We start from the raw sequence: 27,588 nt of genomic DNA on the forward strand, positions 1-27,588 counted from the left end.
GGGGAGAGAAGGGCCAAGGTCAGCTGAGCCTGCCAGGGGCCAGGGGCTGGGGCCGAGGGCAGGGTATGGGCCCACCTGGTGCATGATCTTGGTGAAGGCCTCCTGCAATTTGCCGTGCACAGCAGCCAGCTTCTTGTAGTCCCGGTGGGCTTCCAGGATGGGGATAAGGGTCTTGTAGACCTCATTTACCGCCTCATAGAGCCCGCCCTGGGAGTAGGGGTAGTGGCATGTCAAGATTCAGAGCACCTTCCCTGGTCTTCTCTCCTGCCTGGAACAATCTTCCCTCCATGTTCCCATCCAGCCTCTGGGGCGCCATCTTCTATCACCTTCTCTAGGAAGCCCATCTTGACTGCACCTGCCCCAGAGGGGGCATCAGCCTATCCACTAGACCCTGCAGACATCGTCTGTGGTCTCCATCACACTTACTCTGGACCTGTGTATACCTACACTTTACCCATGTTCCTTCATTGCTGGGACGAACCATTTTTTTCCACTCCTCAGAAGGGAAACAACCTCAGACATAGAAGGCCTCTCCAGGGCCAGGACCCGAATACCATCCCTCCTGGCCTGGTGCCTAAGACCTCCATACCCAACTGTCTCTTGGCACATGGCAATGGCAGCTCCTTAGTGCCCTTGGCCCCCAGCCAGGGCCAGCGTCAAGCCTGGCACACAGCAGGTGTCCTGGGATATTTGCTGACTGTCAGAGGTCTGTGTCTACTCTCTGGTTTATTCCTGAGGCCTTGGTCTCTGAGACTCCAGCAAAGTGACAATAATAAAAACAACATTAAAGAAAATCTCTAGGAAGCTCCCGTAGTGGTGCAATGGTTGACAAATCCGACTAGGAACCATGAGGTTGTGGGTTCCATCCCTGCCTTTGCTCAGTGGGTTAAGGATCTGGCGTTGCCGTGAGCTGTGGTGTAGGTCGCAGACGCGGCTCGGATCCTGCGTTGCTGTGGCTCTGGCGTAGGATGGCAGTTGCAGCTCCGATTAGACCCCTAGCCTGGGAACCTCCATATGCCGCAGAAGCGGCCCAAGAAATGGCAAAAAGACAAAAAAAAAAAAAAAAGAAAATCTCTGGAGTAAGTCAACTAATCTCAGTAAAATTTTCTTAAGGGGTTCCCATTGTGGCTCAGCGATAACAAACCTGACTAGTATCCATGAGGATACAGGTTTGATCCCTGGCCTCACTAAGAGGGTTAAGGATCTGGCATTGCTCGTGAGCTGTTGTGTAGGCTGAAGACTTGGCTCGGATCTGGCATTTCTGTGGCTGTGGTGTAGGCCTGCACCTGTAGCTCTGATTTGACTCCTAGCCTGGGAACTTCTATATGTTGTGGGTATGGCCCTAAAAAAACAACAACAAAAAAATTTTTTTTAATTTTTAAAAAATAGGAGTTCCTGCTGTGTCACAATGGGATCAGCAGTGTCTTGGCAATGCCAGGATGCAGGTTCAATCCCCAGCCTGGCACAGTGGGTTAAAGGATCCAGTGTTGCCACAGCTCTGGCTTAAGTCGCAACTGTGGCTCAGATCTGATCCATGGCCTAGGAGCTCCATATGCCATGAATCAGCCAAAAAGAAAGAAAGATACAAACAAAAACCTCTAGGGAAAAAAGAAAAGAAGGTTTGGGAGTTCCCTTGTGGTGCACTGGGTTAATGACCTGGCAATGTCACTGCTGTGGCTCTGGTTACAGCATTGGTGTGGGTTCCATCCTTGACTTGGGTGGGAACTTCTGCATGGCATGAGGAAGGCAAAAAAAAAAAAAAAAAAGAAAAAGAAAGAAAGAAAGAAAGAAAGAAAGAAAAAGCAGGCTCAATGTAAAGAACTAAAAGAGGATGGTAAATATAGGCGGTTGCTGAATTTTTTTTGGCTACACCCACAGCATGCAGAAGCTCCTGGGCTAGGGATCGAACCCAAGCCACAGCAGTGACAGTGCTTAACCCACTGCTTAACCCACTGAGAGGTGGTCCCTGAATTTGAGTGCTGGGTAGGGGCAGTAGTGGGTCTATAACTTTCTTCTCTTATGTATGTTTGCAATTTTTTATAGTAAAAAAAAGAATTTTAAATGCTAATTAAATATACCGAAGGCTTACTATATCCAGATCACGTGTCAAGGGTTTTACAGGGAGATAGGCATGTAATGGGGTCTCTGATGGTCCCCAATCCTTCTTCGCAAATCCCCTGACTGGAAAGCATCTGGGCAGCGCTTTGCCTTGAGTCTCCGGCAGAGGGTACGGGGCCCATCCGTGGATGTACGACGCTGCCCCGGCCCCAGGCCTCACCATGGTGAAGTAGGCGGCTGCCTGTTCCAGCAGCCCCACCAGCCCCAGCTCGGTGAAGTGCTTCCCGGAACAGAAGCCCTCCTCATCGGGGGACAGGATGTCGTCGGAGATGGCGGACTCCTCCAGCACGTTGGATGAGATGTTCTGGGGTGGGACGTGGGGTCAGAGCCTGATCCCTGGCCCACATGTTTCACCCCCTGCCCACCCCCCCATCCACCCCACCCCCAGCTGCTCACCTGGAAGGAAACGCAGCCCACGGGCAGGTGGCGGCTGTCCTCCAGCAGAGCGAGGTACTCTGCCACGAGGGCAGCTGCATGTACCATGCACTGTGCGGCCTCCGCGTGGTTGCCCAGCTCTGCGTGCTTCCCCGCCATGTTCTGCAGCCATGTCAGCCGCAGGTCCGGGGAGCCCTGGTAGCCCCGTGCGATCCTGGAGCCCAGGTGAGGAGGATGTCAGGAGGATGGATACTCACCTTGCCCGTCCCCCTGCTCGCCCCTCACTTGTCCATCCCCTTCGCTCATGACCCAACCCACCTGCCCTTCTGACCAGTCTCCTCACCTGTTCCCCATTCATCTGTCCATCCCTTACCTGTCTTCGCACCTATTGTTCTACTTATCCTTTGTGTCCTCCTACTTGTCTCCCACTGACCAGCCCATCTCCTCACCTGTACCCCCATTCATCTGTCTCCTCAACCTGTCCTACCTTCATCTGTCTTCCCATTCACCTGTCCATCATCTCCTTTCCTCCTCTGTTCACCTGTCTCCTAACCTATCCCCCTCCGCACCTGTCCATCCCCTCATTATCCCCACAAGTGTCACTCTCTCACTTGTCATCAATTTACTCTACCAAGAACCTCGGGCCATTTCATCTGTCTGCCCAGGCCCATCCCTTCTGCAGGTTTCCTACCTTCTTTGTCCCCATCACCTGTGCTCCTGTCTCCCACTCCAGGGTTTTACTACATTCCCCTCACTCTCTTCCAAATCAGTTGTTTCCTTAACCTGTAACCCCTTCATAGGTTAGCCCCTCACTTGTCCGTGTTCTCTGTCATCCTCATCTATGTGTTCAGCTGGCACGTTTTACCTGCTCATTTACCTGCCCTCACCTTACTTGTGCCCTCACCGGTCTGCTCACCTCTGCACTCACCTGGCTACTGACCTGGCCCATCACCTGTCTGCTCACTCACCTGGTCATCTTTCTCTGTCTGCTCTCCAGTTCCCGGTTCACTTGTCTGTGCTTACCTGTCTCTCTTATTACCTGTACACTCACCTGCTCCCCCCTCAGCTGTCCCTCTGACCACCTACATGCCCCTCTCCTGTCTGTGGGTATGAATGGCTGGAGGTCCCAACCAGCCCTCATCACCTGTACATGAGGTCAATGAGCATCTCGGGGTCCTCCTGATGCTCCTTCATTTTCACCGTGTCGGTCAAGATCATGTGCAAGTTGAACATCAGGTCTTGGACCTGGGGTAGGGGAAATGGCGGAGAGTGATGGGGCCAAGGAGGCGGTCAGGGTCAAGACCCTGGTTGTGAAAGATGGGCCAGGGGCCTGGTGGGGTCACCTGCTCGGCAAAGGTGCTGTCCCGCAGCCCCACGTCCTCCTCGGCATAGGTGAGGATGGTCTTGAGTGAACGTCGCAGGTGCTCTTCACTGAAGTTCTGTGTTGTCCCCACCAGTGACGAGAGCGACATGGTCACTTGCATCTTCACACGGGCAAAGTTCTGGGCGAGCCGGGAGGAAGAGCACACCTGCCTGTGGGCCTTGGACCCTCACACCAGGGCCCGCGCAGCCCCCTCTCCTCTCCCGCCCTGTGACTACCACGTTGAGACCCTGGTCAGCACCCCTCACTGGAACTTTCTGTAGACGCCACCCCCCACTCCTGCTTACGTTGCCAATCTCGAAATTCTGGCGCATGAGGAGGTAGAGGGAGGCGCTGGCGTGTGTGCGGATGGCGCTGATGCGGCTGCCACAGTGTCGCAGGAGCCTCAGGCAGAGGTCAGCACACAGCTCCGTGTCCTCTTCAAACAGCAGCTCTGGGAACTGGCCCCCAGGGTGAGAGGGAGACCGATCAGCCCCTCCCTGTTCTGGCTCTGAAGATCCCCGATGGGGACTTGGGCAGGGCCTCTGTCTGTATTCTGCCTTCTCTGGCCAAGCCCAGCAGGCTTTGGTGTCACACCTGGGTTAAAGCCCTTGCTGTGTGACTCTGGGTGAGTGACTCTGCCACTCTGATCCTCGCTTCCCTCCTCTGAAAACTGTGGCTAAGGAGTGAGTGTCTGGCTCATGGAGTGGCTGAGCAAACAGAAGATGCTCAATGAACGGGCCGTGACTGTTACTCTAAGAAATGTGGCTGTCAAAGGTGCTCACCTTGGACACCAGGGCCCGTTGTGTGGCCAGGCCGTGCTGCAAGAAAAGAGCACTCTGGGCACTGCCCAGACTGTACAACACAACCTTCAGTATTGCTCCCAAGACACTCTCCCGGGCCTCTGACAGCATCACCGTCTGTGGGGCCAAAAATCCAACTGTTAGAGACTGGGGTGGTTATGGAGTCAGGGAGATGCTGGATCAAGCCCTACCTGCACGATGATCTCCAGTGTATCCAGAACCACCAGGCTTGCCTCAGTTGCCAGGTTCCCATCCACCAAGGCCTCATGTTCCATTTCATCCTTGGTTCTGGAGGGGACAGGAGGGCCTGGGGGTGTCTCTCAGGGCCAAATCCCACCCCAGGGCTGAGCTTTTTCTGTTCCTTCAACTGCTCTTGGAGAGGGGGTTCTCTGGAAACTGATTTAACCCCAGCGAACTACTCCTTGCCCACACCTACTTGTCCACACGATCTGAGGTTTGTCTCCAGTGGGTGACACTCTTCCTCCAGCGTACATTCTCCTGGTTCCCGAACGGGCTCCTCTCTGAGACAAAGAGGTGCGTGTTCACAGGTGAACAAAGACATAAGGACACATGTGACCATGAGAAGAAACACACATGGGGTTCCCGTGAGGACACTGAGTGATGCACATGCTTGCAAAGTGGACGTAGTTAGACGGGAGCAGGGAGCACAGATACCCACGTGTGGGATAAACTGTGGCCCTCTTTCTGGGAAAAGCAAGCGAGACAAAGAGGCAAAGATGGCCTCTGTCTTGGGGCCCCTTGGACACAGGCTGGAGGCCACCAGGTAGAGACATGCATGAGGTACATCCCCTTCTCACCCCGGCTCCGTCGCACCATCTCCTGTCGGGCTCCAATGGTACCCAAGATAGCTTCCTCCAGCCGGGCCTTCATGTCCAGTGATTTCTTGAATGTGAGGCTGTTGATACGTTCAAAGGCCTTTTTCCCCTGGGACAACAAAGAACAAGTTCCATGTGGACTCTGCCCTTTGCTGTGGGCTAGCCCGGTGCTGCTACTTCTGGCGCTTTCCAACTTCCAGGACCCTGAGCTTGAAGACACAGTTCTCCCTTTTATAGCCAGCTCTCCACACCTCCCGAAGTCTGTTCATGAAGAGAATTCTCCCCTTTTGCTTTGGCTCAGCAAAGAAATAGTCCACCCATTCCCCCGCCACCCCCACTCCCCAGAAGTGGTGCATGAGAAGAGTTCACTCTGCACACCCAGCCCTCAGCCCTGCAGGGCCCCACACAAGTCCTCAGCCTTCCCCCTACATCACAATCCCCTGGCCAACCCTCGAACCTTGTATTCAAAGGCAGCCAGGCAGAGGTATAGCAGGTCCAGGAGACGACCCAGCTGAGGGAGGGCCAGGTCTGCAGCCCAGCGCTGCAGCAGGGCTGGCTCAGCATTTTTCAGGACCCAGAGCACGCACACCAGCAAGGTCCGGCTGGACTCGGCAGAGAGGGCACAGCCTGAGCGAGCAGCCTGGGGCCAGATAGGGGACAGGGTGCTCAGAAGGGAGACAGTCGACGTTCATTTCATACTCAAATAGGAAGCAGCTGATTGATACCTTAGCATATGACTTCTTTTTTTTTTTTTTTTTTTGCTTTTCAGGGCCACACCCAAGGCATATGGAAGTTCCTAGGCTAGGGGTCGAATCAGAGCTACAGCTGCCGGCCGGCGCCACAGCTCATGGCAACGCCGGATCCTTAACCCACTGAGTGAGGCCAGGGATCGAACCCGCAACCTTGGGATCCTAGTCGGGTTCGTTAACCACTAGGCCATGAAGGGAACTCCTATCATATGACTTCTATGCCAGGTTATGGTTCTCCTCTACACAACATCCAAAGTACAATTAAAAAAAAAAATCACAGGACATGTGAAGAGACAAGAAAATGTGATTGATAAGGGAGAAAAGACATTAGATGCAGGTGCAGAGATAATCAAATGCCAGGTGGTGTCTCTGGGGGCAAGGCTGGTACTCACCGTCGCTGGACCCTGGGAGATGCTGGCCCGGGAGCCAGGGGCCAGGGGGCCACCAGCGATGGCCATGGCCACTGAGGGGTTGATGGTGCCTCCCATGTCCCCTTCCCCTTCTGTATCTGAGTCAAGCATAGAGGCTAGTCTTGATCGTTGACCTGAGCTCTCTAGGGCGAGAGAAGAATGTTAAGTGCTATCTCTGTCTCAAGTTTCAGCCCAGAAGTCACCTCCTCAGGGAAGCCCTCCCTGATACCACCCTCTAGACACAGGATGGGAGTCTGTAATTATTGACTCCCAGAGCTCACTTCTTGTATTTGCAATTAGAAATATTCATCATGCAATTGTTTCTAAGATCCACAAAGGCCTAGAGTATCTGTGGTATGACCACTCTATGCTCAACATTTAGAACACGGCCTGGCTCACAGGAGTAGTCATTATAAAGATGATGACAATGATGACAATGGTGACAAACAAAATAATAAAACTGCTATTATTACTGTATCCATTGGCATTTATATAGCATTTCCTATGTGTCAAGTGTTGTTTTGTTTTGATGTTTTGCCTTTTTAATGGCTGCATCTGTGGCATATGGAAGTTAACCCACTGAGCCACAATGGGAACTCCTGAGATGATGTTTTAAGCACTTTAAAAATATTAACTGTTACTCTTTAAAATAAAATAAAATAACCCTATGAGGTAAGTACTTTTCTCATCCTTGCTTTATGGATAAAGCAACTGAGGCACAGGGAGGTTGTTACTTGCCTGGAGTCACACAGTAGGCAAATGGTAGAGCTAGGATTTTAACCTAAAACAGTCTGGTTCCAAAATCTATGATCTTAAAAGTGTACCCTCTCCACACCACCCCCTCCCCAGATACAAAACAAAACAAAACAAAAAACAGAGAGAGGAGCTGCTAACAAATATAAAACAGATCCCACCCTGTTTGTTCTTGCTTTTTTTCCTTTATAGCTGCAGCACATGGAAGTTCCCAGGCTAGAGGTGAAATTGGAGCTGTAGCTGCTGGCCTGCACTACAGCCACAGCCACACTGGATCTGAGCCATATCTGCAACCTATGCCTCAGCTTGCAGCAACACTGGATCCTTAAACCACTGAGTGAGGCCAGGGATCAAACTCACAGTCTCATTGTTGGGTTCTTAACCCACTGAACCACAACAGGAAATCCAAGAGATTCTTGAAATAAACGGTTGGCTGAGTTTTGGGAAAGCTACAGGCCAGTTTAACCTAGCTGAATTCCTGACTGGATTGAGGTGACCAGCCCCTTATTCTATTTGCCTAAGACAGAGAGGGGAGCCCTCAGTGCAAAAAGATGACATTGCTTCAATCCTGAAAAGACAATTAAAAAAATCACCATACGTGAAGAGGCAAGGAAATGTGATTGATTAAGGGGGAAAAGACGACAGAGGTAGGCACGGAGATGCATAAGTGTTGAAGTGAGCCAACAAGGACTTGAGAATAAAAAGTAGCAGAAAAGATGCACCAACATGGGTTAAGAGATGGAGAATTTCAACAGAGAATTAGCATCTACAACAACAACAACAACAAATCAAATTTTACAACTGAAAAACAGAACATCTGAAAGTCAAGAACTCAATGGAGGGAGTTAATAGAGGACCAGACACAGCGGAAGACAGAAGTAGTGAGCTCAAACACAGGTGAACAGAAAGTTTCCCAACTCAGAGAGCAAACAGAATGAAAAACAGAACAGAGCCCAGCAGACATGCGTAACATAATCATAAAAGTCTAACATACGTGTAATTGGAGTCCCAGGAGGAGAGAAGAGAGAAATGAAGCAGGAAAAAAAAGAGTCAGGAGATAACAACTGAGAGTTTGCCCCACACGATGAAGGGGATCAACCCACCAATCCCAAGTCTGTGTTTCCAGCCACTGTATACACTTGTCTCACTATATGCCAGTGAATGTGCATCGAAATGAATGAACATAGGGCTCCCCCTGCCCTCTCGCCCTGACGCTCCCCACCTTTTCCTCCTCATGCCTCTTTCTAGAAAACAATATATCTCCCATTTATTACTATTATTATTATTATTGCTCTTTAGGGCCACACATGTGACACATGTAAGTTCCCAGGCGAACAGGAGCTGCAGCTGCCAGCCTACAACACAGCCACAGCAACACTGGATCCAAGCCTTGTCTGTGGCCTACAATGCCGCTCATGGCAATGCCGGATCCTTAATCCACTGAGTGAGACCAGGGATCAAATCCACATCCTCATGGAGACTAGTTGGGTTCGTTACCACTGAGCCACAACGGGAATTCCACATTTCTCATTTACTATGGGCTAACAAATAGCGCAGTAGTACACTTGCCCAGGTTTTCACATAATCCTAGGAAGTCCCCATTTGACATGGGGGAAACTGAGGCTCAGAGCAGTCATTGACTTTCTTGTGGTCTCACAGCAGGACTTGGACCCACTTCTCTGACTTCAACACCTATGTTTTATTCCTGACATACTAGCCCACCTTTCCCGCCCTGAGCCTCGTGTGATCAATTAAGCCCCTGGCCCATGATCCAGCCCTGCCCTGACCCGCTGACCAGCAAAGTCGTGCAGCCGTGGCAGTGTGTCTCGTGCAAGTGACAGCAGTGGCAGATAGAGCTCGGCCACACGGGCTCTCACGGTGGCCTCGGCATAGCGGGGGTCAGCATCATGGCCACAGAGCAGACTGTGGACAGCACTGATGGCCTTCTTGTGCAGCAGGGATGCCCTGTGGGGTAGTAAAGTGGCCACTCAGGATGGAGTGGGCATGGCTTCTGGACCTTCCCCCCCCGCCCCGGGGCCTCGGGGTCACACCACAGGCCTGTGCTCACCCCTCGGCCTCAGGTTCCAGGGCCAGAGCCAGTTCCGTCAGCAGGAGCCCAGCCAGGAAGTGCTGCTGCCGGAATGGCCCACTCAGCTCAAACATGCTGATCACCTTGGGGTCTGGGGCCTGGCTGGAGAAGGTGGAGCTCTGTAGAGGATGGGGGACAAAGCCAGGGACCAGAGGCCAAAGGTCAGAGGGAAGAGACTGGAGTTAACTCATCTATGAGATGATAAGGCACAGGGTCCAAGGTCAGAGATCTGAGAAGCAGCAGATGGAACATCAGTCTGGGAGTTAGGATTTAGGGGTGAGAAATTAGAACCTGGTCCTTGTGGGAGACTACTGAGAATGAGGGGTCAGAGTGAAGGGTCAGCGTAAGGAGTCAGTCCCCTGGACAGTGGCCTTCTTTGAAATGAACAGAGGTGAGAGTATCTGAGAAAAGGGGCTGAAGGTAAGAGGTCATAGGTCAAGAAGGGGAGGCAGAAGTGAGGCCAGCCCACCTGGGAGGTAGTGGAGGATACGGAGGGCGAGGGCGAGGCCGGGGGGGATAGGGGGCAGCAGGGGAGATTGAGGGTCACGTAGTGCTCGTGGTTGCACAGGATGCGGGTGAAGTCCATGCGCAGGGTCAGCAGCACCGCCGGGTTGGGGGCCGACTGCAGCCGTGTGGCCACCTGCGGGGGAGGGGTCAGCAGGTGACACTACACTACTTGGCCACCGCCCCCCCATGGTGAGCCGTTCCTGCCACGCCCACCCCTACCTGCTTGTAGTGAGCCCGGACCAGGCTGAAGACGAAGCCGCGGTCCACCAGGGACAGAAGATCACTGAGGAAGAAGGCCAGGCTGGCGTTGAGGCGCTCGGCCAGCTCCGCATCCTGTGGACACAGGGCCTGTCAGCTCACATCCACTGCCCCCATCAAGCCTCAGTCCCTGCACTGGGCCTGGCTCTCACCAAGGCCACCAGTGACCTCCAGGAGCCACGTCACAGCCCCAAAGCTTTGGGTCTCTTTGATACACCCTTGTCTCTGGATTCCCAGCCTTCCTGGTTGTCCTTCTCCCTCCGACTCACTCTTCCTTTTCCCACAATTATGTCTATCCCCACCGGCTCTGCTGAGGACACTTTTTTCTCATCTTTCACCAGATATGAACAACATGGATGGCACACACTGGCTGCTGACTCCCCCTTTACCCTCTCTCAGAGTATGGAGGCCCTTCTTCAGAGTGCAGAACTGGGTGGAGACTACATTTCCCAGGCTCCTTTGCAGCTGAGAAAAACCATGTGCAACAACAACAAAAAGACAAAAAGACAAAAGACAAAAAAAAAAAAAAAAAAGAAGGAGTTCCCGTCGTGGCGCAGTGGTTAACGAATCCGACTAGGAACCATGAGGTTGCCGGTTCGATCCCTGCCCTTGCTCAGTGGGTTAATGATCCGGCGTTGCCGTGAGCTGTGGTGTAGGTTGCAGACGCGGCTCGGATCCCGCGTTGCTGTGCCTCTGGTGTAGGCCGGTGGCTACAGCTCCGATTCAGCCCCTAGCCTGGGAACCTCCATATGCCGCGGGAGCGGCCCAAGAAATAGCAACAACAACAACAACAACAACAAAAAGACAAAAGACAAAAAAAAAAAAAAAGAAAAAAAAAGAAAAACCATGTGACCAAATTCTGGCCAATGGGATTTGAGAGGTGTGATGTGGCCACTTAAACAGAAGGGACAGGTCCTCCTGTTTCCACCTGTAACGCCTGAAGTGGCGAGTACCGAGATGAACTGAGATGGCCAGGCCCATACCGTGAAGCCCCCCACAGCCCACTAATGCTCAGAAATAAACTCTGGTCACATTTAATCTGCTTGTGATGATGTTTAAGCAGATTAACCTCTGCCCTGATATGCCCTAAGAAATCATTTAACAAGCATGTACTGAGCATCTATTATGTGCCAAGTCCTGTGAATGAGACAGATGCAGTCCCTGCTGCTTGTCTAGCTCACAGTAAAAGTGGGGGGGGGGAGCAGTGGTAAACAAAAGTATTCCAGATAGTTCTATGTGTTTCAAAGGCAACTAGCAGGGTGCTGTTTCAAGAGAAGCTTGAAGGATAAGAAAAAGCCTAGAGGAGAAGGCATTCCTTCTTTCCTCCTTTTTTTTTTTTCTTTTTATGGTCACACCTGCAGCATATGGAAGTCTGACCAGGCTAGGGATCAAATCGGAGCTGCAGCTGAGGCCTACACCACAGCCACAGCCACACAGGATCCAAGCCACATCTGTGACCTACACCGCAGCTTGCAGCAATGTCAGATCCTTAACCCACTGAATGAAGCCAGGGATCGAACCTGCATCCTCATGGAGACTATGTTAGGTTCTTAACCCACTGAGCTTCAACGGGAACTCTGAGAAAGGCATTCTCAAGAGAGAGAATAGTAAGTGCAAAGGCCCTAGAGCCGGAAGAGACTGGTGAGTGTGAGGAATAGCAAGGAGGCCGCTATGGCCTCAAGGGCCAGCTGGTGCTTGCTGCCTTCCTGCTCTCCCTCTGTGGCCTCACAAGTTAGTCCTGATGGCTCTCAGTTCCCTGCAACCCATAGAAACAAAAGACAAAGTCCGCCTGAGCTCCGAGTCCACAGGGGGCAGAGATTTGTGCATGGAACCTGCTACAGCTGGTGCTCCTTAAATGTCAACTGAAGGAGCGGAGCTGCTGTGGCTTCTCACCGATGCCCCCCACCCCCACCCCAGTGGCTCTGACAAGGCTGCTTCTCAAGGGTGTTGCTCTTCCCCGCAGCCCTTTCTGAGGGAGCTTTCCAATTAATTTGGATCAGCCCCTGGGAACTCAGCCCTTGAGGAGGCTCTAGTGAAACAAGGTCGAGACCTTTGAGACCAGCACAGAGGTCATGGGGGATTGCACAAGGACCAGTTTGGGCTGGATCGGCATTTCAAAAATCTGGAAAATTCCCATCCATCCAGACGTCCCATTTCTTTTTAAAAATTAGACATTCTGGCCACAGCTAATGGGCACATATCCTTTCATCTGCCATAAGCCCCACTCTCCCAACTGAAGCTGGTGGTGAGGGTTCGAATCCCCATTCTGCCCTTTCCAAGTTATATGGTATCAGGTTGTTACTCAGTCATTCTCTGCCTCAGTTTCTCCATCAATAAAATGGAGATAACAAGAATGCTAACTTCATAGAACTGTTGGGAGAGTTAATGATGTGATCCATCTGAAGTATTTAAGCACACAGTAAGTACACAATAAATGCACAATTTTATTACTATTATCATTATTATTATTGTCTGCCTAGATCCTGAGAACAATGAAATTAGTGGCCCAGGGCCTGGATAACTGTCACTATCTCAACATCAATGTCCACTGTACTTACTGTGTACTGGCTCTGTGCTAAGAGCTAATGGGTCTGCCCTGTCACCTCCCTGCCCTCACCAACTCTCATTCTCTCCTTTATTCACTCCACCCAGCCATTCATCCCCTCACTACTCCTCTAACAGAGGCATGGTCCTGCCTCAGGGCCTTTGTATGTGCTATTTCCTCTGCTTGGAACACTTTTCCCAGACATCACACAGACTGCCCCATCATCGCCTTCAAGTCTCCCCCAAAAATTCAGCTTCATGAGGCAAGGATTTGGGTCTGTTTTGTACAAGGCTATGTCTCTAGTTCCCAGCACAAGGCTGTGCACATGGTAGGTGCTTGTTTTGAGTGAACACACTGATCTAGCAAATGGGATTTATGGTCTTGTAGGCAGCAGGCACTGGGCAGGATTGGCACCCCATCTGGTTGGCTCTATGACTCTCTTCGGCCCACCCACTCCGCTCTCCCCTACCACTGAGGCCCCTCATCCCTCACCTTGTGGATGCGGGTGATGACCTCCAGGCCTACAGAGCCCACCAGAGCTGCGATGTCATCCAGGAAGCGCCCAGGGAAGCGAAGCTTGCGGGGTGTGTCCAGTCTCTGGCCTAGAAGCAGGTGCAGTGCCATGCTTTTCACCTGGGGGCGGGGCAAGAGGACAGGGGAAGACTCTCCAGGGGCTGTGGTGGAGGTGGCTTGCCGGAAGGGGGCAGAGATTGGAGGGCCATGATTGCCAGCTTGCCTTAGGCTAAAGGTAAGCATAAGTCCAGGATGTGGTTTGCTCCCTGTAGTTATTTATGGGATGGGGGTGGGGCCTGATCACTGCGGGCGGGACTCTGCTGGTCAGGGGCAGGGTTTGAGATGGCCATGGGCGGGGCCTGGATGGATCCTCAGGCAGAGGAGAGGGAGACTGAGAGAATATGGGAGGAGCTTAGAGCAGGTCAGAGGGCAAAGCCCAGCAGTAAGAATGAGGGTGGGTCTTAAAGGCCCACCAGCTTGAGGGCGGGGGCAGTTGTTCAAGGTACCTCTTTTTTTTCAGGCTGTGAATGTAGCATGTGGAAATTCCCAGACCAGGGATAGAACCAGCACCACAGCGGTGACCCGAGGCACTGAAGTGACAAGGTGGGATCCCTAACCTGCTGTGCCACAGGAGAGCTCCCTCAAGGCATCTCTTGAAGAGTCTGGGGGGATATCTCAATTCTGATCCCAAGTTTCCATCTCTCTCTTGGGGGCAGCCGGGGGTGGGGGGTGGGGCTCTCCTTGCTAATAAGTGGTCTCTTAATGATCTCTCCAGATAGTCTCATAGGGAAGATCGGGGGGAATCCTCACTGTGAGGGGATTTCAGATAAGTTTCAGGGTGAGATTCCTTTAGGCACCTCTTCTCTCTCTCTATGTGGGGGTCTCTTAGGGCCATTTCTCAGGGGTCTTGAGTGCAATCTCAGGAAGCTTCTCTTCCCAAGGAGACAGTCTCCCCTGGAAGCCCCTTGCTCTTGGGTGGGGAGGAGGGCATCTTACCATGAGCTGGAAGAAGAACCAGGCATGCTGCAGGACGGCCTCGCGCACGGCACTGCCACTGACCACCCACTGCAGGGCCAGCTCCTCATGAAGCAGCTGGGGGCAGGGGCAGAAGTCACAGACAGCAGAGGAAGCCACCCTGGGCCCCCATCTGGAGGGTGTGACAGGGGAGGATGCAGCTGGAGGGCTTGGGGTTAAAGCAGCCATGCAGGAGGAGAGGGACCAGAGGGAGGTGATGTGCCCTTCCCCCCAGCCTCTCCAGGCCCTGCTGGGGACCAGGGCGTTCTGGACCCCTCTGCTAGGGGCTGGGCCCAAAATAGAGCCACCCACTCCAGGCCTCCCACTACCTTCTGCACAGTGGGTCTTGGCTGGGTGGCTGGTGGGGCCGAGCAGGAGCCCTCGAGGTAGGAAGAGGTTCGGCTAGAGCTGCGGTCGATGGCCTATGATGGGATGGCGAGGGGATGGGATGACGAGGGGGTTTAGGGTGGATGTGGGCAGGACAGATGGGGAAGAGAGATGATCGGCATGGACGGAGGAGAGATGTGTCCGTGTGGATGGACAGCAGGGGTGTACATGGAGAGAGCCGAGTTAACAAAGATAGAAACATGTGGGTGCAGATGGAAAAGGTAAGGATGTAACGGAAGAGATGAAGACAAGCAAAGCATCGTAAGGAAGCAGGGCAAATGGAGTGCAGAGGTGAGCACGGATGGAACAGGAGGACCCGGCGGACAAAGGGATGGGGAGTGTAGGTGGGGAGGGTGAAGTCAGTGTAGATGGCCAGACAGTGAAGAATGTGGGCAGAGGAGGTGAGCGCATGTGTGGATGAGGGCGGAGGGCATTGAGTCCATGAGTTCAAGGATGGACAGAGGAGGCAGGGGGCACCAAGGTAGAGGAGGCAGAGTGTAGACATGGGAGCAGAGTATAGACAAAAGGGATTAAAGGGAAGATGGAGGAGGAGAAAGAAGAAAAAGAAAGATGAGGACAGAGGAGGTGAGATGGTGATGAGAGGCAGCGGGAGCAGCTGACAGCCCCAGGTTCCAGGCCTGGCCCCGCTCCAGCCTTGCTCCAGGCCTTGCCAGCCTCAGTGACCCCATCTGTGAAATGGGCAATGGGGCACTCAAGCTCCACTCTCCCCACCTCCTTTGCTGCTCAGGAGGTGAAGATGCTCACAGGGAGGTAGAGGAGACCTAATGATGGAGCTGGCCCAGACATGGGACCTGCCTAGGCCCCTGCCTCTGCCCTCAGGGGACGGGTGACAGGGGGCCGCTCCCACAGTCCCAGCCACACACCCTGGGCTCCTCAGCCCTAGTCAGATGGGCCATCCCTTGCAAAGGCCAGCCTCACTGCCACCTCCTGCCTGGAAGGCCTTGCCCTCCTATCACCCTGTCACCTCCTGTGTGCTCTTCCAGGCCCAGCTGACACCTCAGAGAACTGAGGGCATTATGGGGGAGACCTGTTCAAAAGGTGTGTGGAGACTAGCAGGGCCCAAAAACCCAGGCTCCTAGCAATCCTGGGAGAAGACTGCCCAAAAGCTCCCCTGCTCATGCTGCAAAGAGTCCCCTGGCTGCCATGCTGCGCAGGTTGCCTAGGTGACAAGCACAGAGCTGGAACCGGGCCTGGAGCCAAGCATGTAGAGAATCCAGCTCTTGGTTCCTAGGGGCCTCTTAGCTTGGTCCTATCCTTCCACCCGGAACACCCACCCTTTCCTGGCTGGCCCTACTTCACTCTTCCCAGGAAAAATGTCACCTCCAGGAGGGAGGCCGGTGGCCTCATTTCTATTCATTTCTTTCAGGCATTTTCACACTCTGCTCTTATACATTCATGCATTTATTTGATAGGTGTCTATCTCCCTGATAAGGCAGCAGCTCAAAGGCAGGGATGGGCTGAGAATCTTTCTCCCCAACAAAATCCCACCTGCTATGCCCTAACTCCCTCTCAGGCTCAAGACTGCTGCATTGAACGCTGTACTTCGATTCTTTACTGCATCTGAAAATGCAGGGTCTGGGGCACAGAAAGAGCGCATACCAGAGCCAGGACTTGAACCTGGATCTGATGGTAAAGCCCTTCCCCACACCAGGTCCCTGTGAAGGGGCCAAGCAAAGGGAACTTCTCACAGGGGTCCGTCTGCCTGAAACAGGGTCAGGGAGCCCAGAGGTTTGGTTCCGTCCCCTTGGTGTCATTCAGGTAACTGCAACGAGGGAACAGTTGAGTCTCCTGAACAGAGTGGATTAAAGGAAAAGAAACAGGCCATGCAGGGGCAGTGAGGTTAGAGTGGCTGGATGTGCATATCATTTGCATGCTATTTACATATCACCCAGTCCCTTCTGTCTCTGCCTGAGGCTGTGGTCTGTGTGGCTGCAAAAGGCTGGTTAAGATGACTCTGTATTACCTACAGCACCTACTCCACAGCTCCAAACAAAGGCAGGAGGGGGTCCACTGCCTCCTCCTGGCAGCCCTCCTAGGTTAGTTGGCCGCAGCCAGGAAGGTGGGAGGTGCTCATGCTGAGGTGGGGGTGACACGCGTGCAGGGGCTGGTAGGGAGGGCACCTGTCTGGGGTCGGCCCCACAGTAAGGGGGTGCCCGTCGCAGCACAGCCTTGCTGCCTCCTGGAGCATAAGCAGAATTCACCCAGGAGTGTGAACGGTCGATACCCTGGAGATACATGGAAAAGTGGTAGCATCCACAGGCAGAGGGTGGGGAAACCAGCATGGAACACCAAGCGTACTCACTGCCCAGGACCACAGGTATGCCCACATGGGCACCCACACACAACCCTGGTATATGTGTGAGCACAAAAGCGCACAGGATGCACAAGGGTATGCTTCTGCACACGTCTGTGCGTGGAGTGTATGCGTGTATGTGCCCTGTGTACGTACAGGCTTGGGGTACACATGGAAATGCACCGCTGCACTATGTCCACACTGCTCATTTTTTGCTCATTTTTCAAGTTTCAGCCACCCGTCGTTGGGTCAGCCTCAGGGTGTGGAGCCCAGTACAGGTCTCAGTCCCAGCTCCCGATCGGTGACAGCCACAGACCAGCCCTGGTGTCCAAGGTCGAGCCTTCCTCCATGCTGCTGGCTGTCATTTCTATCCTCTGTCAACACTGAGATTCTTCACCTGCCCACCCGGCAGCCGTGGCCACTGCGGTGGAATGAGAGCAGGGCCCCAGCCTTACCTTGGTAGCCAGGATGCGGGAGACCTCATCATCCACAGAGCCAGGGGCCACAGCCAGGTCGGGGTTGCTGCTGCTGATGCTTTTCGAGCGGGCCAGGTAGAGGCTTGCGGGGCGGCCAGGGCCACGGGCCAGCGTGGCAGGCTGCACTGTCACTGGAGGGGCCCCTGAGAATGGAAGGAATAGGCTCAGCCCCCTGCTCGCCTACCCTGAAGACCCCCCTCCCTTCCCAGTGAGCTGCCCTTGGTGGAGTCACTTTCTTTCTCTGAAACTCTACGTTTTTCACCCCATAAAATGGGTGTGATAATTGGCTGCTGCCTCACAGCAATTTGGGGGAGAATGAAAAACACTGAGAACAGTACTTGGCGCACTGTAAATGTCCAGAGGCATTGGTGGTTACTAAATTAAATTATTTAGCAAATGAAAAAAGACCCAACTTTACTGAGTGCTCACTGTGCCAAGCATTTTGCATGGATTACTATGCCATTTACTATTATTAGCACTCCTGAAGAGGGGGCACTTTTTTTTTTTTTTTTAGGGCCATACCCATGGCATACGGAGGTTCCCAGGCCAGGGGTTGAATCGGAGCTACAGCCACCGGCCTACACCACAGCCCCAGCGATGCCAGATCTGCGACCTACACCACAGCTCACCGCAACGCCAGATCCTTAGCCCACTGAGTGAGGCCAGGGATGGAACCCACAACCTTATGGTTCCTAGTCGGATTCGTTTCTGCTGCGCCACAACAGGAACTCTGAGGGGCGCTATTATTATCATTGCTTTGCAAATGGGAAAACAGTCTCAGAGAGGTGAAGTCATTTGCTCAGGGTCACAGAGCTTATAGGCAGAATTGAGATACAAACCCAGGCAGTATGTCTGAGTCTTTGCTTTCTTTTTTTTTTTTGTCTTTTTGTCTTTTTGCTATTTCTTTGGGCAGCTCTCGCGGCATATGGAGGTTCCCAGGCCAGGGGTTGAATCGGAGCTGCAGTCACTGGCCTATGCCAGAGCCACGGCAACGCGGGATCCAAGTTGCGTCTGCAACCTACACCACAGCTCACGGCAACGCCGGATCCTTAACCCACTGAGCAAGGGCAGGGATCGAACCCGCAACCTCATGGCTCCTAGTCAGATTCCTTAACCACTGCGCCACGACGGGAACTCCATGAGTCTTTGCTTTCTTCAAGCGAGAGTCCCTGCCTGCTTCAAGCTTGAATCCCTGCTTGCTGACTGGCTGAATCACTCGCATTGTTTTACAAGTAGGAAAACAGGCCCAGAGATGTGAAGTCACTTGCCCAGGGTCACAGAGCTTGTGGGCAGAGCTAAGATTCAAACCCAGGTAGTTCTGCTTGAGCCCTTATTTCAAGCATGGATCTCTGATTGCTGACTAGCTAAGTCACTTGCCAGTCAGGTTTATAGTGATGGGGCAAAAAGTTACCTTTCTCTCCTATAAGTTGTCCCAACCAATCAAGGCCAGTGCGGCCTCAGGACCTTTGCGCATGCCCTTCCCTTTTCTTGGGATACTCTTCTCCCACGAATTTCCTGGGCCCCTGCCTCTCCCACCAACATTCACCTCCCATGAGGCTGGGCTCTGTGCCAGGCAGTCGGAAGGCATAATAGACATAGGCAGCCAGCAGTGGGCAGTGACCACGGGCATCCTGGGCAGCCTCCAGGCTCCGGTGAACGAGGCTGACGACATGGGCCATTGCTTCAAAGGCTCCACGACCCAGATTCACTGCAGGACAGAACAGAAGTCAAGTTCCAGGTCCCAGGACCTCCTACTTCCCCTGGAGAAGAGACTTCAGGGTCCCAGGGGGTCAGGTGGCCATCAAAAGGTCACAGGGGACGAGCTTTTGGCTTGGGGGTTGGGGCCATATTTCAGATAGGAAAACTGAGGCCAGAGAAAACTAGGCTATAGGAGGTCACCCAGGACCAGTGGACTGAGCCCATTTTTCAGATGGGGAAAGGGAGTTCTAAGGCTGTGCTCACTCACCGATCTGGCCACCGATGACAGGGGGTCGCACAACCAGACGCACGAGCTTGTCCAGCACATGGTGGGAGAAGGCGACAAGGGGCTCGGGGCTGGCAAGGCGCAAGGCTGCCAGGCTGGCCCGCAGCTCCTGCTCCACTGTGCCCTCGCTCAGCACGGCATCCTTGAGCCGGAATGGAAAGGCCCCCTCCTCCAAGACATGCACCAGGGTGAAGAATTTATCCAGGTGGGGGTCCTGGTGGGGGACCAGGGGTGATCGGGAAAGGGCCAGGGCCCCCAGTCCAGGAAGGGCTTAGGGGATCAAGTCAGGGGTGCTGAGTGGGCTGAATCATCAAGGCTGGGGACAATGAACGGACAATAACTGAGGAAAGGGATAAGACAGTAGCTCAAGAAAGGAAAGAGACGGGGAGTGACCACAAAAATAGCAAGGGACAAATGCGGGGTCGGGGTGAGACCATGCAAAGGCCAAAGCTCCAGCTGGGAGGGCCATTGGCACACGGCTGCCCACCCCTGAGTCAGCAGCTTCCGCAGGAGTCTGACCCAGCTGACCGAAGTCACATCCGTGGCCTGAAGCCAGGCCTCCCTGGTCAGCGGAAACTGTTGCCCAACCCCAGGGCCGGACTCGTGGGTTCTGGTCCCACCCCCCACTACCTGAGGGTGCACAGAGGACACAGCTGTGAGCTCCACGCTGAACACGCCCTTGTGGCCATCCACCCAGCGCATGCCCGGCAGCGCCACCTGCGGGAGGGACACTTCAGGTGGGCACTGGCCGGCCCTCCCCCGCCGCTTAGTCCATCAGCCTCAGCCATTGCGACACAGTGGCCAGAGCATGGCCCTGCCTTGGGGAGCAGCTGGACACCCTGCCCCCAGCCTGGCCCAGCCCAGAAATGGGGGCGGATGGGATGGAGCACGACGGGGGTCCACTGGGCAGGCCAGAAGCCTGGGATGCTCGCGGGAGAACAAACTGAGGGTGAAGGTTACTGCAGGGAATGAATGAAAAACAGCATAAACGGAGGACTCCAGGCCCCTGGGGTGCTAGTGAAAGGCTCAAGGGTATGTGGGAGGGTGACAGCGCATTCATGTGGGGGAGGGAGGGACGAGGGACAGTAATCAGAGCATCAGGCAGGGCTGCAAATGGGGGACTGCAGGGGAAAGGCAGTGGAATCTTAGTGGGGACGGTGAATGCAGAGGTGCGAGTGTGTGTGGGGGGGAATGTTAATGAGACGTGGTAGCTGAGGACAGGGAGGGACATACACAAGGGGGCGCAGGACACACAGGATTAATAACAGGGCAGGGGGTGGCGTGCTGAGGTAGGCAGGGACCCCAGAGGCCCTAACAGTGGACAACAAGGATCCCAGGGGTGTTGATGAGAAGGAAAGCAGGACATGAATGGGGTTGTGGGAAAGGTAATAGGCGATAGGGTGCTGTTGGCAGGGGGTCCAGGGCACGTACGTCCGGTGTGAGCACGGAGTAGCTGGGCGGAGGCTGGTCCACGGACACAGGGAGGCAGAAGGGACCGGTCCTCAGGCGGCCGTGCTGCAGCAGCGGGATCCACTGGGGAGAGAGAGGCTGGGGGTCAGGTATGGGGCCGGACAGGGGCCAGGAGCGCTGGGTGTGGGGGGTTGGGCTGGTAGGGGCGGAGGGGGGGCTCACAGTAAAGCCCACAGGAGTCTCCAGGGCCGTGCCTGGCCGGGGCTGGCAGCTGACGTGGTAGAAGGTGAAGAGCAGGTGGTGGTTCTCTGTCACGCAGGCCGGAAGCCGCAGCTTGAACTCCTCGTAGAACTCAGGGGATCTGGCAGAGCAGAGCTGGGGGTTCTGCTGGGGGCCAGGCTCCCCCTAACCCCCACCTCATGCCTGTCCCACCCTCCTCTGCCACACGTTCCCCCAGTGCTGCCAAGCCCTACTGTCCCTGCTCTCTGCCTCAGGGTCCCCCACAAGCACTCATGAAGTCTGCCTGCCCCGCCCCTGTTCCTGCCTCACCGTGTCCTCATCAGTGCCCCATTCACAACCCCCTCCTGACCCCACCCCCCAACATACTTGTTATGGTAGACCACGGGGGTGAAGGCCTCGCGGGTGAATTCACTGCAGCTGGATTTGCCAAAGATGACCTGGTAGAGCAGGGGTGTGAGGGGCTGGCTGGGACACCCTGTCCCCCCACCCCTGGGCCAGCCACTGACCGGCAGGGCCTGGCTGGGGTCCTCGCCTGCCATGTACTGCACTCGCACGGTGAGGTTTCGCACGGAGCCCTGGCGACTGCTGAAGTTGAGGCTGTGCGGGTACACGTACAGCAGGTTCCTGAGGGGGAAGGGGCATGTTAGAGGGACAGAGAAGGGCTGGGCCACTGGAACAAGGTCGGGGGGGGGCGCTGCTGGAACGAGCTAGGACACCGAGAGCTGGGGAGGGGGCAGGAGATGTAAGTGGCAGAGAGTGGGGGACAGAAGGGTGCTCAGGATCAGGCTCCAAGGTGGCCCAGGCAGCCAGTGTCAGGTGCGAGCCCTACCCACGCTGACCTGCCCATCACCCAGCTCAGGAGCCTGACCCCCCTTCCCCCAGGAGAGGCCACAAGAGCTGTACAGCCTGTCTCTCGGGTGGGGAAACAGGCGAGGGTCAGAATTCTGCCTTCCTCCTGCAGGGATAACTCTCTGCAGGCCCCAACCTGCCCCTGGGCCTCAGTTTCCCTATGAAACTGTTTACCACGTGATGGTAAACAACAGTTATGTCTGTAACTGCACCAAACACTAAGGCAGCACCTACTGTCTGTTGTGCTTTCAACATAAAACAATTCATTTATTTCTCACAAGCAGCCTGGGAGGCAGGAATCACATCACCCCCATCACACAGGCAGGGAAACAGAGACACTTGCCCACAGTCATCCGGGCAAAAAAATGGTGGTGAGCATTGATCCAGGGCATGTAGAGGTCCTGGAGCCAGGCTGGGTGGCCTTGGGAGAGTCCCTGCCACCTGCACCTGCTCCCCTAGCTCTTGACCTGACCAACAAAGACCTCAGCATCGCAGACTCATAGGAAGGTTATGAGACCAGCTACTGTAATGGCAGCTGGAAAGCCTCACTGTTATCATTGCTATTGTTGCCATGCCTATCCACAGAAAGGGAAACTGAGGCCTGGAGGCTTTGGGCCACCAGCAGGGCCTGGGCCTGTCCTCTCCCAGTGCCCCCAGACCAAGCCTGGCCCAGAGCCTCAGCCAGCATGATCCTGGCATGGCCCGGCTGGACATTCACCTGATGCAACTATCGCGCCATCGCCGGAGCCTTGCACAACATGGGGCAGCTGGCTGGCCGGTTAACGATTGACCGGAGGTTAAAGGGGGTGTTAAGACATAAAAGGCAGTAGCAGTGGTGCTGTGGCCACAACCCCAGACCCCCAGCCATGTCCACGCTCATGCTGTGCCTGCTGTGCACCCTGACAATGGTGGCCCAGCCTGCCCCGGTGACCCCCGTGAGCAGCTCAGAGCTGGCACAGCATGAGGAGCTGACTCTGCTCTTCCATGGGGCCCTGCAGCTGAGCCAGGCTCTCAATGGTGTATACAGGGCCACGGAGTCACAGCTGACAGAGGCTGGGCACAGCCTGCGCCTCTATGGCCAAGCACTGGGGCTCCTTGGGCAGAAGGTCAGCCAGGGCCAGGATGCAGCCCAGGAGCTACGTGTAAGCCTATTGGAGATGCAGGTAGGCACTGTAGTTGGGGTGTTGTGGGGTGGGTAAGAGTCCACCACGGTGGGGTTATGCCCAGGGTGACCCTCTGTTGGGGTTTCCCCAAGACTTCCAGTGTTAAAACCAGGCCAGTCCCAGGAGGTCATCCTACTAACATCCACTATCTATTGATCAGATGGAAGAGGATGCTCTCAAGCTGCAGGCACAGGCCACAGCCCAGGCGTTGGGTGAGGTGGCCCAGGGACAGCAGGTACTACGGGAGAGAATGAAGCAGCTAGAAGTCCAGCTGAGGAGCGCTTGGCTAGGCCATGCCCACCCAGAATTTGAGGCCTTAAAGGTAAAGTGTTCCCAGCCCTGGGGAGTTGAGACCCTAACTCACAACCAGACCTCGTTTCTGAAGCTTGTGTCCCAGAGACCCCCCAGATCAGCCTTCTAGCGCCATGGCCTCTACTCTGTGTGACCCTGAGCAAAACCCATGTCCCTCCCCAGGCCTCAGTTTCCCTATTTGCAAATAAAGGCAAGAACTAATGTCTCAAAGCAGAGCCAGGGACTCAGTGCAGATAAAATCCTCAGCATGGGGTAGGGCACATGGTTGTTAACTCGATAAATGCAAACTATTAGAGCATTTCTTGAGCATTCATTAAGTACCCAGCACTGTTTTACGCCCTCTGATAATCCACAGCACGCTCGTAATAGCTCCCCAAAGGGAGTCCTACTCCAGCCCCATTTTATAGATGGGGAAATTGAGACCAGAGAATGGCAGTGACTTGCCGAGTCACACAGATGTAATGGGGAGCAGGGGGAGCTGGGCAGGGCTGAGGTATAGGAGGTGAGGCAGCCCCTGGCTGAGGTTTCCATCCTGATCCCACAGGCCCATGCTAACAAGCAGAACCACATCGTGTGGGCCCTCACGGGCCACGTGCAGCGACAGCGGCAGGAGATGGTGGCACAGCAAGAGCGGCTGAGACAGATTCAAGAGAGGTGAGCCTGGTGGGGGTTTGGAGTGCGGGACAGCTGGATGGGGACCCCTTTGCCTTGGCTGAGCCTCGCCTCCCTCCCAGACTCCACATGGCAGCACTCCCGGCCTGAGCCTGCTTGGGCAGAACCGAGGACCTGTCACGCACCAAGGGATGCTGCCACGCTCCACGCGACCCCTGCCCAGGGAGCTGCCTGTTGGCTGGGATCGGCCAGGGCACTGGGACCCGCTTCCAGCCATGGAGTAGAGACGGAAGCAGATGGGGATGCAGGCAGAGGACATGGCCCCATCGAGCAGGGGTGAAGGAAGGACACATGCCCTTCATGCCTACACACCCCCCATTAAAGCAGAACAGTGGCATCTGACCCTGGTGTCTGTGTGTTGGGGAAAGGGGACCTCACTCTGCATGATGCCCCCATTTAAGTGCCCAGCTGGCCCAAAGGCTGTACCTGTAGCTGGTATGGGGGGCGTAGACCTCACGGGCTGGAAACTCCAGGATCTCCTTGGTGGGCCGGCCCCTGGGGTCTGGATAGGGCTTGACATGAAGCAGCTCCGGGGAGAGGCAGAAGTGAGGGTTCTCAGGGGCCGGGGAGATGTCGATCTTGAGCTGGGCTAGGGAGGGGATAGCCAGTTTGCAGGTGTCTAGGAGCCTCGGGCCCAGCCCCCTTCCCTCTGGGCTTCAGGTGGGGGTTCTAGAGATTCTCCCACAAATGCCCTCTGGGGGCTCCAACCTTCAGGTGCTAAGGCCAGAAGTCATCCTCAGCTCCCATCTCTTGTCACCATATTTGATCAGCTCTGCCCACCACTTTCCCATTTAACCCAGTATCTGTTTTCTTTATTCTGTTTCTCATCCCTGGCCCCCATCAGAAGGCTGAGGTTGAAACAGGGGCTTTTTCTATCATGGTCACCATTGGGTCTCCAGGGCCTGGCAGAGCAAGGTTCTCAATGTGGGTTTGTTGAGTAACTACATACGAGTGACACATCGTGTCTAAGGGGGGCACCACGCACCGGTCACAGGCCGCAGCCGCCGCAGCAGAGATGTTGGGCGCCGCATGTCAGCCAGAAACTTGAAAAGGTCTTCATCACTGAGCCGCTCCGCCTCCTGCAGGGATCCGTCCCAGTGAACCAGGGCTGAGGGGATTGGGGTCGCTGGGGCCCGTGTGCTCAAGGCGGGCAATGCAGGGTGTCCCTGGGCACCCCTCCCTCAGCCCCCGCCCCACAGCCATGACACCTGCTTAAAGAAATTGGTGACAGTTAGGGTGGCAGGGCGGAAGCCAGAGAAGCTGCAAGTGTCGTCCCCGCTACTTGTCCGGTCCTGAGGCCCCCGACGGCGGCGGTCAGTCCAGGCGGGTCGGCGCTCTAGGGGAGACAGTGACAGTGACGAAGGGTGACAGAATGAGAGAGAGAGGGCGCAGAAACGCGTGCGAGAGGCGCACAGGGAGACCAGAGGACTCAGGCCAGGTAGAGTCCGGCCAGCAGAGGGCGCCTCTCCCCCCCGTAGCTCCGCCCCTGTCCTGCTGGCCCCGCCTCCTCACCGCCCTCTGAGTCCGAGTCACGGTCAGATTGGCCCGCACTGCTCACGATGTTAGCAAGGTGCACTGCTGTCCAGGCGAAGGGCATGCGGTAGCGGCCGAGGCGGGTGCAGAACTGTTCAGCCGCCAGGCGCAGCTTCTCCAATTTCTCTTTGTTCTGCGGGGAGACACGCCCCCCCCAACACCCCGCAAGCTCAGTGCCCCAGGCCTGCTGAATCCAGGATCTGTCCTTCCTAGGGACCCCTTCACCACCCGGCCCAGCTCCCCATGCTTACCTTGGCAGTGTCTGCCTCCTTCATCACCATGTAGGGTTCACAGCACTCGCTGATGTCCCCCTGCTGCAGCACCTTCTCCAGCTGAGAGGCAAGCAGGCCCAGTGAGGCACTGCCAGGACCCCACGCTCCCCACTCCACCCCCAACCTCCCAGATCCTCAATGCCTCAAATATATTCCATCCAGCTAGAGCTCTGGCTCCAACACCACCCATGGCTCCCACTCAGTCCCCAGGATTGAAGGCTAGCTGTCAGTCTGCTCAACTGACTGCCACCTCCCTACCTTTTAAACTAGGCTCCAAGCCCAGACTCCATTTTTCCCCCACACTTAAATTTTTCTTTGTTAGTATAAACAGAGGCCACCGCAAGCATGGCTGTGGGCCTGGACACCTGTCCTGATTGCTCAGAGCCAAGCATATTCTTTACCCATTCTGTGCCTCAGTTTTCCCATCTGTAAAATGGGCCCCCTGGCAACCCCCTTGGGGCTGCTGTGAGGACCAAAGGCCCAAATCCTTCTGAAGCCTGACTGAACTGGGAACAGTGCCTGCCTGAAGGTGTTCAATTAATGTCATTTGTGTAACCCCACTGAACGTTTTGCGAAAGGAAATTTCAGCTTACTCCTGGAAACCTAAAGTCTCCAGTGAATGTGCAAACTAGGTCTTTCCTCCCCTAGTAAACTGAAAAACTCTCAACAAAAAACAAAAACAAAAACTGGAGTTTTCATTGTGGTACAATGGAATTGGCCGAGTTTTGGGAGTGCTGGGACACAGGTTCAATCCCTGGCCCGGCAGAGTGGGTCAAGGATCAGGTGTTGCTGCAGCTGTGGCTTAAGTCGCGACTACAGATTGCATCTGATCCCTTGCCTGGGAACTCCATATGCCTCAGGCTGGCCAAAAACCCCCCCAAAAAAAACAAGAAAACCATTTTAAATGGCCACCCACATGTGCTGGGATGCCATCTGTCCCCTGGCTGTCCCCTGGCTGCCAACTCATGGGTGTTGGCTTGGTAATGACCTCTCCACAGAAGTCCTTGCTGACTTCTCCCCACCTGGCTTGGGTCATAAGCTTCCTCCAGCCTCGCCCACAGCACCAGGGATCACAACTGCTTTTCACCATTATCATCCCCTTGCTGGCCCCAGTAGGTACCTTGATGACCAGGAAGATGTCGGGCGAGGGGTAGGTCACAGAGAAGATGGCAGAGCGGGCCAAGGTGGAAATGGCAGGGTGGGTGCCATGGGCCCGCAGCAGCCCCTTCATGGATTCTGAGTTCAGGTCGAAGTAGAAGTTCTCTGAGATCTGGGGGCACAAGAGGCAGTTGGGCCACTTCTTCCAGGAAGCCCACTGCCCTGCAGTGAGTAGAAGTGGTGGGAGGAAGGGAAAGAAAAGAGCTCCTACCTTCTTTTTTTCCCGAACATCATACAGGGCTAAGATGCCAAAGATGGGCTCGATTTCGATCTCGAACCTGCAGTGAATGGGGGCTCTCTGGCACAGGCTAACCTTGACCCACCCACCTCCATACCTCCGACTCCCTCTTGAGGTCCAGCCCAGGCTTGGTGCATTGTGGTGGGGAGAGGGGTGGCATCTAATTCCCACTGACTCATGCAGAATCATTTAAGGGCTTGCAGGCCTGTCCCATCTTTCTCCCGCCCCATCCTGAAATCCTCAATTCCTA

The 27,588-nt window shown here is 54.9% G+C and overlaps 2 protein-coding genes across 23 annotated transcripts in view; one reads left to right on the forward strand and one right to left on the reverse strand.

Annotated features, from left to right (window-relative positions):
• The window catches only part of DOCK6 (dedicator of cytokinesis 6), a 46,495-nt gene that overhangs the window by 3,898 nt on the left and 15,009 nt on the right, over window positions 1-27,588 (reverse strand). For 6 of the 22 annotated variants that reach the window (XR_002341650.2, XR_014837579.1, XM_085012889.1 and 3 more), the window contains exons 8-42: window positions 27,312-27,378; window positions 27,063-27,212; window positions 25,922-26,002; window positions 25,650-25,803; window positions 25,346-25,473; window positions 25,123-25,216; window positions 24,564-24,726; window positions 21,648-21,765; window positions 21,508-21,578; window positions 21,124-21,262; window positions 20,923-21,024; window positions 20,122-20,208; window positions 19,474-19,705; window positions 19,054-19,215; window positions 17,487-17,650; window positions 16,859-16,963; window positions 14,660-14,752; window positions 14,313-14,408; window positions 13,296-13,436; window positions 10,220-10,333; window positions 9,963-10,133; window positions 9,473-9,612; window positions 9,200-9,369; window positions 6,634-6,794; window positions 5,950-6,132; window positions 5,475-5,601; window positions 5,093-5,177; window positions 4,848-4,944; window positions 4,639-4,773; window positions 4,162-4,314; window positions 3,837-3,995; window positions 3,638-3,738; window positions 2,515-2,707; window positions 2,279-2,422; window positions 76-207 (exon numbers count right to left, since the gene is read on the reverse strand). Coding sequence is in view for 14 of the 22 variants with exons in the window: in XM_085012889.1 (XP_084869015.1) it covers window positions 76-207; window positions 2,279-2,422; window positions 2,515-2,707; window positions 3,638-3,738; window positions 3,837-3,995; window positions 4,162-4,314; window positions 4,639-4,773; window positions 4,848-4,944; window positions 5,093-5,177; window positions 5,475-5,601; window positions 5,950-6,132; window positions 6,634-6,794; window positions 9,200-9,369; window positions 9,473-9,612; window positions 9,963-10,133; window positions 10,220-10,333; window positions 13,296-13,436; window positions 14,313-14,408; window positions 14,660-14,752; window positions 16,859-16,963; window positions 17,487-17,650; window positions 19,054-19,215; window positions 19,474-19,705; window positions 20,122-20,208; window positions 20,923-21,024; window positions 21,124-21,262; window positions 21,508-21,578; window positions 21,648-21,765; window positions 24,564-24,726; window positions 25,123-25,216; window positions 25,346-25,473; window positions 25,650-25,803; window positions 25,922-26,002; window positions 27,063-27,212; window positions 27,312-27,378 (4,612 nt within the window). In the remaining 8 variants the exon portion in view is untranslated. Of the gene's footprint in view, window positions 1-75; window positions 208-2,278; window positions 2,423-2,514; window positions 2,708-3,637; window positions 3,739-3,836; window positions 3,996-4,161; window positions 4,315-4,638; window positions 4,774-4,847; window positions 4,945-5,092; window positions 5,178-5,474; window positions 5,602-5,949; window positions 6,133-6,633; window positions 8,390-9,199; window positions 9,370-9,472; window positions 9,613-9,962; window positions 10,134-10,219; window positions 10,334-13,295; window positions 13,437-14,312; window positions 14,409-14,659; window positions 14,753-16,226; window positions 16,964-17,486; window positions 17,651-19,053; window positions 19,216-19,473; window positions 19,706-20,121; window positions 20,209-20,922; window positions 21,025-21,123; window positions 21,263-21,507; window positions 21,579-21,647; window positions 21,766-24,563; window positions 24,727-25,122; window positions 25,217-25,345; window positions 25,474-25,649; window positions 25,804-25,921; window positions 26,003-27,062; window positions 27,213-27,311; window positions 27,379-27,588 lie in introns of those variants that run through there. The other 16 variants (XR_014837580.1, XM_085012892.1, XM_085012890.1 and 13 more) reach the window with 7 other exon arrangements.
• On the forward strand, window positions 22,837-24,479 carry ANGPTL8 (angiopoietin like 8). The gene is made up of 4 exons (XM_021083872.2): window positions 22,837-23,153; window positions 23,314-23,475; window positions 24,010-24,119; window positions 24,200-24,479. Exons 1-4 carry the CDS (start codon window positions 22,857-22,859, stop codon window positions 24,225-24,227), a joined length of 597 nt encoding a protein of 198 aa, XP_020939531.1. The 5' UTR covers window positions 22,837-22,856; the 3' UTR covers window positions 24,228-24,479.

Source organism: Sus scrofa, chromosome 2, assembly GCF_054392235.1.
Source record: "Sus scrofa isolate SSC_HxYL_T2T_F1_AM1 chromosome 2, Sscrofa_HxYL_maternal_Yorkshire_Landrace_v2.0, whole genome shotgun sequence".
NCBI classification, from domain to species: domain Eukaryota; kingdom Metazoa; phylum Chordata; class Mammalia; order Artiodactyla; family Suidae; genus Sus; species Sus scrofa.

Excerpts from the sequence above, each read along its gene's own strand:
- ANGPTL8 (XM_021083872.2), top strand. The coding sequence starts at position 22,857 with ATGTCCACGCTCATGCTGTGCCTGCTGTGCACCCTGACAATGGTGGCC. Across the intron at positions 23,154-23,313 it reads TAAGCCTATTGGAGATGCAG|ATGGAAGAGGATGCTCTCAA; the intron begins GTAGGCACTGTA and ends TCTATTGATCAG. Across the intron at positions 24,120-24,199 it reads CTGAGACAGATTCAAGAGAG|ACTCCACATGGCAGCACTCC; the intron begins GTGAGCCTGGTG and ends CCTCCCTCCCAG.